We start from the raw sequence: 8,205 nt of genomic DNA, 5'->3' as shown, positions 1-8,205 counted from the left end.
AAAAACGAACAACAGGAACGAAACGCGAAACTAAAACTCTCTCTCTCTCTCTCTCTCTCTTCGTTTCCGAGCGAGCGGCAACTGCTGCTCCTCCTCCTCCTCCTGCTCCTCTTCCCCGGTTCCGTGAAGAAAAATTCTTTGTGTAAACCGTAGCCAGGAATTAAACGCAACGGTGCTCGAATCACCGAACAATTGAACAGCGTGCTCTCTCTTTCTCCCTCTCCCCTCTCTCACAAACCGTGTCAAATGAAAGCTCGACTTTCGAGCTTTATCATTTAACCCAAAAGAGCGGTTCTAAATAGACTTCAAAGACGCTGTTCGGGCGGAAGAATCGATGCATGAGGGAAAAAGAGAATCGTAGTCTTCGATATCCACGTATATCACGCGTGTAATCGCGTTTTTCGGATCCCTCTCGTCTGCTGTTTCCTTTCCTTTCCTCCCGCACGTTCTTAATTAAAAAACACGCGGCGGATGTATCGATGATAACGCGATCGCGAGACCGCGAACGAAGAATCCCGCGGGGGGGATGGGAAGACGATTTAGCATTATACGGGAGAGGTATCCCCGTGGCACAAAGGTTCCTTTGTCAGCGAGATTTGCCCACCTAACAACAGGTTCATAAAGTGGGCACGAAAAAACTCTTCCGCTCGCCGCGTTCCGTCGTCCGCTGTTTTTCCATCTCAAAGGATGTACATGGAACGGCGAACAATTTTCCCTTGGAGCAAATAACCGGGTGGAAAAAGCTGGAAAACGCAACTGAGGAGGGGGGAGAAGGGAATCTTCGAATCGATACCAGCCCGAGTATTTGGAGGATATAATAATACTCGAGGAGGAGGAGGAGGAGGAGTTTGCTTTAAATATTTATGCGTAATAAAATGGACATCGGAGAAAGGAGGATGTTTAATCTCTGCGAGTCGCAGAGTCTAGGGGAAACGCTCCATCGAGGGTAGAGGATATTATCGTTGAGATATTGTACCAAGGCTAATAAAGGATTAGTCATTATCAGGATTTTCTTCTTCGGAGGAATAATAAATGATGGCGGTGAAAGGGCCCTTTCCTTAATCGCTTCCATCCTTTCACGAGGGAAAACGCCCTGGCGAAAGGAGATCCTATCGAGATCCCGTTTTCAGCTTACTACTCAGGTAAACGAAAACTTTTGCTCGAAACAAAGGTTATCGCTAATGACGCGTCATCGCCCTACTACCACTTTATTATTATTATACGCAAGTTTGCCGTACAACAGGAGGGGCGCGCCAATCCCTTTCCTCGTCTCTTCCTCGAAACCGGACCCTTCCCTTTCCTCCCCTTCTTTTGGACAGGAGATAATTTCATAGAAGGAATCTGGTTCGCGTGCCCAGCTCGTGAAATTCACGCTCGTTGATCCATGATCCACGCTCGTTTGTCTCGAAAGAAAAGGGAAACGAAAGGGTGGATGAGAATGAAATGGAGAAGAAAAATGGCACACCCTACCTAAATGTGAGCACAGGAATAATTACATCGAAAAACGTGTAACCTCGTCCAAAATTGATCGTCACAACGAACGCTCGAAGATCGAAAATAATAATCGATTAATCTTTTCCCAGAGGGAAAAATTTTCGAGACGCCCTCTTTCGTTCGAAAACATCGATGTTTCGTGGGATAACGACGAGGCAACGTCTGGAGAGGAATCGTTGGTGGCGATGAGAGGGAGGGTGCTCGAAAGAAAAGGAGAAATTGGCGGGAATCGAGTGTTTCGCGAGTGTTGCTCGTCAAAAGGGATTCGTTAAAAAGTTTATCGACAGTCGTTTATTTCCTCGCAATTCCTCGGCCCTCGAGGACAATCGTTCGATCCACGCCTTTCGAGCCTTTCGTCCATCCACAAAAGAGAGAGGACAAAGGGATGGAAGAAAATGGAGGAGGAACATCGTAATGGATGACCGGATTCTTTCTCTACCGGGACATTTCTTCTCGTAGTAGCTTCTTCTCGCTTCCCTCCACGGGAAGAAGGGACGAGGTAATTGGACGAGGAAATACGAGAAGTTGGACCTGCTTGCCAGCTGGTATTTCAACCTCCTTTTTCCTTCTCCTCGTACCGTGGCTATCGTAAAAATGATCCAGCCGAGGATCACTCATCCTTAAATATTCGAAACATCGGTGTCCCAGCTCAGCCTTCTTCTGCTCTTCCTCGCGCCGGAATACTCGATTATTAATCGACAGAAGAGAGGAAAAATTTCCCTTAAACTTACCCCGTTAATAATCCCATTACCATCCAACGTCTCACTGTTTGGATCGCAAACGCGTGGAAAAACGAGTCGCTAAATAATTAGAGAGTTGAAATTAATCGGCGTGTCGATCCTATTCGACAACTTTGTCCTAAAATTTCCTATCTCGTTTCATTTTTTATACAAATTATCGCTCGAAGAGAAAACTTCGAGAAAGAGATCGATATTAAACCTGGCGAGAAAACGAGGTAAAATCGGAAATATAGAAAGATACCGGTTTTATATAAATAAAAAGCATCCTTTCACGAGACAATCCGGATCCGCTCCGATTAACCGCGATCTCTGCTCGAAAACGAGGTCGAGGCACGAAAGTGAAGTTCGCGTGAATCAAAAGCGCTTTTAAAATCGTCCACCCTTCCTCCTCCTTCTTTTCCCCTCGCTGGCGAGAGAGGAACGCGCCGCGAGATCAAGGGGCGCATTAGTTGCATTTGACGGGAGGAGCGTCAGCTGTGCGTGTGCAGCACGTGCAGCCTCCTTTTTTCTCTCGCGACAACGGAGGCTGTTACGGGAAGAAGAAGAAGAAGAAGAAGAAGAAGAAGAAGAAAGGCGAGGGCCGAGGAAAATGGCGAAAGAACGAAAAGAACGAAAAGGAAACGAGGCTCCTTAACCGAACGACTCCTCCCCTCCGCGTATTTTCGATTCTTTTTATTTTCATTCCCTCGAAAGGCATCGAGGAAAGGCGTCCCCCTCACTCTCCGCACTCCGATGATTTATACGCGGAAGATCCACCTACGTAAGTTATGGCCCACCCTTGTCGCAATCGCGCAGCGTCCTGATCCAATCGTAAATCTGGCTACCGTGGCAGAGGCGAGCGTATGGTGTGCGCAACCAGAGCAGGCTCTCTGTTATTGTTTTGATGGCGAAATAATCGCGACGGACGGGAGAGGGTCCCGCTATAATTAAACGGGAATTCGGTTCGAATCGAGGGAGGAAGCGGTTGGAAAATATTTAGTCGAGCAACTCTCGCCGTTCTATTTCCAGCCCCCTCTCTCCGATTTCTTCAACTCCGCTGAATTTTCGACAATGTGCGGATCGTTGAAATCGGTGCCTCGATGGGATTATTTAAAATTATAATTTAATTACGATTTTCCGTTGTAAAGAGGAATTTGGCATTCCTGAAAGTTTCGTTCTTCTTCTAAAACTAAGATGTACAAGACGTGATCATTTGAAAAGAAATTTTCCAAGAACTTCGTAACTCGTAAATCATACTTTGATTCAATAACTCTCCAACATATAAATATCTTATTTTTAATATCGTACAATGACTTGTACGACGAATTCTTCTATCTGTAAATAATATGTACAAGATGTATATCGAGGTTTATCACAATTATCAATTTTCAAATAAATCCATTGAATTCGCAAACGAATAATAAATTTGTAACAACAGGCGAGACGCGATCCACGTACACGTCGTCTTTCTCTCGATACGCTTTCCTTTCCATCGACATCCGATAAACAACGACACTCTCGATGTTTCACAATTGCAACAACAGGTTGTCAACCCCACGGTTAAGAAAAGAGTCGGTCGATTAATCGGCAAGGCCGATTGAGCGAGGGAGGGGGCGACGTGTGTAACGAGCAGGCACCGGGATAAAAAGAATTTTAATTGGAAACTCGATTCCGATTATGACACTTGAAGTCCTTTGCACACGCGTGACCCGTGACAAGAATTTAATTGTTGCGTTAAAAATGGGACCGCTGTTTAATACCGTTGCAGGCTTTTTAATTTAAAAAAAAAAAGAAAAGAGCTCGCTCGCCAAGAGGGAGTAGTATCAATCGAGAGGAACGCTCGAGAGGTGTCCGACGGAATCGCATTTCCTGCTCCACCCTCCTTTCCTTCTCGAGTGGCGGAGGAGAATGGAAATGGAAACCAGAAATTCGTTTTTTCCAATCATCTCGATCCTGTGTACCATCGATCAATTGTACACACAGGGATTAATTATGTACGACAATTATTCGAGTACCGCCGATCAATCACCATTGTTACAATTCATCGTTTCTCGCGATTGTTGGCTTCGCGAAAATTGCTCTCCATCTCCACCTTATTTTTTCGAGACCAAACCACTTTTATCGTTCGCCAAATTCATTCATTGTCCGAAGATCAACAACCAAAAACCATCTTATCCTGATCATCTTGTTCATCGTCACTTTTCGATTCTGAGACCAAACCACTTTTATCGTTCGCCAAATTCATTCATCGTCCGAAGAACCATCAGAAACCACCGATCAAAAAACCATCTTCCTTATCCTGGTCAACTTGTCCATCGTCATCTTTCGTTTCTGAGATCAAATCAGTCTTATCCTCTGCCAAATTCATTCATCGTCCGGAGAACAATCATCAAAAAACTATTTTCCTTATCCTGGTCAACTTGTCCATCGTCACCTTTCCGAAACCAAACCACTTTTATTCTTCGCCAAATTCATCTATCGTCCGAAGAACAACCAAAAACCACCGATCAAAAAACCATCTTTTTCGTCATAGTCAATCTGTCCAACTTGTTCATCGTCACCTTTCGTTTCCGAGACCAAACCACTTTTATTCTCCGTCAAATTCATCCATCGTCCGAAGAACCACCAAAAACTACCGATCAAAAAACCATCTTCCTTATCCTGATCAACAGATCCTCTCCTCACGAAACGAGGTGAAATGCGAAAACCTCGACCGCCACCGTGATGCACCCCTCGCCTCCTATGCTATGCATTACACGTTAGATTACTAGAACGAAACGGGAGAAAGAGAGTGTCGGGCTTCGCGAGACGAAACCTCTTTTTCACGGTTAACCCTTGCGAAGAATGTTTAATATCAGATTTCATACGGGATGTATGTACGTATGGATCGGTTCGTGGAAGGCGACAGGAGAGAGAGAGAGGGGGGAACGCTTGCCACGTAAAAGCCGATATCAAACGCGACGACAGCTTTGTTTCGGTATATATAATTCCTGCGAGGAATTCACACAGAAAATATATATATATATACACGTGTATAAACTCGGTGGTGAACCGGGGAAGGGAACGCTTCATCTGTGAATCCACCACTTGTGCGATCCTCCTTTTTTTCGCCACCCTTTTCCGCCTCGGTTACGTCGCCTCTGGATGATGTCTGCCAAGATTTTATTTAACGAAACAAACCACGGAGAGATAGAGTTCGCTGAGTTCACGGGGGAAAAATTTCCGCGCAATGAAACGAGAGAAAGAGGGAGAAAGGAAGAAAGGAAGGAAGGAAGGGAAGAAGGAATGTCAGTTGGGTTTTTATCGGTGGCGCGTTTCGCGTCGCCCCGTTAATTTTTCGCCCAGCTCTCTTTTCATTCGATTCGATTCGACGGCGTTCCAAAAGCAGTAAAGCAGCTCGAAATCTCATCGAGAGATATTTTTTTTTTTTTTTTTTTAATATTATAAGTTTAGACAGTTTTCTCTTAAGTGACTTTCTATGGAAATAGCGACTCTTTATTCTTCGATTAAATGTACGTATACATTTTAACGATGACAGTATGATCGCGTGAAAAGAAATGAAATAAAATCTCTCGATAAATTTCTCTATCTGAAATACAGAAAATAATAAATTGTTATTCGAGATATTTATATTCGATTGAATGACGCGTAGGCGAATCGCTGTTCACTTAAAAAATATAATCATTAAGAATGAAATATTAAAGATTAAATTAAATTAATAAAATTCGTAATTCGTCGTGTAATAGGATGTTTACGCGCGCAGTCGGGATAAAAGGGTGGTGTAAAAACTGCGGGAACACGTGTCTCGCGTCAAGGAAATTCGTTCAAGACCCGTACACCCCGCGTTTAATTGCTTGTGACAGCGTGAAACGTGATTCTCGTCGCACCTTTCGAGTGACACCACTCTCTGTGTCCGCCCGAAATATTTTTATTCGTTCGTTCGTTCCTTCGTTCCCCAGCTGGCTGTTCTCCTGTGGCGTTTTTCCAACGACGAGGCAACGAGAGCCGGAAATTATTCAAAACCTGCGCGCTATGGCTATATACATTCACGAGAGAGAGAGAGAGAGAGGGAGAGAGAACGAAGTAATTAGACAATCGAATCGTTCAGAGAGACGTTTCAATCAAGCAAATGGAAAACTCGAAGCGGAATGCTGCCCGTTTTTTTTTTTCCATTAGAACGCATACAGGTTGATTATGCGCTCCATACGCGCTCGACTATCTTTTAACGATTCCGCCGGTTTCCACGTCAATGTTTTTCTGCCCCAAATATTGGACGGGAGCGGAGTGTGGATCCCGTGAAAAAAGGAAAAGAGGGACGATCCTTTGCGAATCCTTGAACACGATCCAAAACCAGCCAGGATTTTTTTTTAATGGAATATAATAAGACTGAATGGACGATAAGTTGAAACGAGAAACGAGATTCTTTTTTAATACAACATAATTCGGATCGAATAAATTTAAAAGTCGAGAGACAAATTCTCGTCTCATTTATCAATTTACTTATACTTCTCTACGTTCTAAGAATAACTTGAATAACGTGAAAAGATAACGATCCACAATGATAAATTTTTTTCGTACAATAGACTATCACAGAATGACTCAGTTATAAAACAATTTTTTTCTTGTTACGACGAATACACTCATCGTATGCAAATTAATTTGTATTCCTATTATAGATGATCGTGCCGCATGCAAGAATATATTCGGAGTTATATCAATTCTTATCATCCATCTTTCGTCAAACATAATAAAGATAAATATTCGTGTTACCGATTTAAAAAAAATATATATATATCGCGTGTATTATATGAATTATAGGAGAGTCTGCTCTACTTACGATAAAGAAGAGATGAAAATAAAAACTGTAAAGAAAATTATTCATTAATTTTACACTCGCCATGATGAGATACGTCATAAGTCTGATTATTTTCACGCAGATATCGCTCACGGTAATTTCACGCCGGAGGAAGCACCGACGACCGAGTCCCCGATCCAGAGCGACGTTTTCGTGGAGAAGAACGGTGCCGCGGAGGGCGAGCTTCCGGTCTCGACCGCGAAACACGACGATCCTACTTACATGGCGGTGGTGATCGGCGTGTTAACGGCCGTGATCCTGCTTCTCGCCGTGGCGATATTTCTGATCGTCTCGAGGCATAGGCAACGAAAGTGTTTCGCCAGCCCTATGACGGGCAAGGCGCCGTCCCATCTCGGATCCACCTGCGCCACCGTCGAGAAAGGGGCAGCCCTGATGGCCTACACCTTGGAGGACGACGAAAGGTAGTATTGTGTCACTTGATTGATCAGAGATTTCGATGGGTATATTTTTCAAATAATAAGCGAGATATTGGTGAAATATTAATGAGATAATCTTGATATAATCTGGAAAGATATTATATTTGATTAATCTCTCGAGTATAAAAATTTAGCTTGGATATTTGTTATCTTTTTCAACCAACGAGAGAGATATTAATAAAAAATTTTCGATAATGAAAAAATCGTAAAAGTTGTGTAAAGAAGGTCTCTAACGCAAAAGCTTCGAATGCTGGCAATGTTCGGCATTATAAATCGTAAAACTCCGATAGCCAATCTCGAAAGGTATTATATTTGATTAATCAGAGATTTCGATGATAAAAAGTTGAGATAGAGATGGAGTATAAAAATTCAGCTTCGGATATTATTTTTTCGACTAACAGGCGAGATCTTGGTAAGAAAATTTCGGCATTAAAAGTCGTAAAAGTCGTGTCCGATAGCCAATCTCGAAAGGCATTATAATTGATTAATCAGAGAGTTCGATGATAAAAAGTTGAGATAGAGATGGAGTATAAAAATTCAGCTTTGAATATTTTTTTCAACCAACAAGAGAGATATTAATAAAAAATTTTCGACAATGAAAATTAAAAATCGTAAAAAGGAGATCTCTATCGTAAAAGCTTCGAATGTTGGCATTACAAGTCGTAAAACTCGTGTCCGATAGCCAATCTCGAAAAGTATT

General features: G+C 42.8%; 1 protein-coding gene across 2 annotated transcripts in view; it reads left to right on the top strand.

The window, feature by feature from the left end:
- The window catches only part of LOC102677059 (discoidin domain-containing receptor 2-like), a 141,476-nt gene that overhangs the window by 110,713 nt on the left and 22,558 nt on the right, over positions 1-8,205 (top strand). For both annotated transcript variants that reach the window (XM_006616348.2, XM_031510762.1), the window contains exon 8: positions 7,151-7,490. In XM_006616348.2, coding sequence (XP_006616411.1) covers positions 7,151-7,490 — 340 coding nt within the window. The remainder of the gene's footprint in view (positions 1-7,150; positions 7,491-8,205) is intronic.

Source organism: Apis dorsata, unplaced genomic scaffold (assembly GCF_000469605.1).
Source record: "Apis dorsata unplaced genomic scaffold, Apis dorsata 1.3 scaffold_257, whole genome shotgun sequence".
Taxonomy (NCBI): Eukaryota; Metazoa; Arthropoda; class Insecta; order Hymenoptera; family Apidae; genus Apis; species Apis dorsata.
Note: the sequence above shows the minus strand (reverse complement) of the source record. Positions and strands in the feature narration are given on the sequence as shown.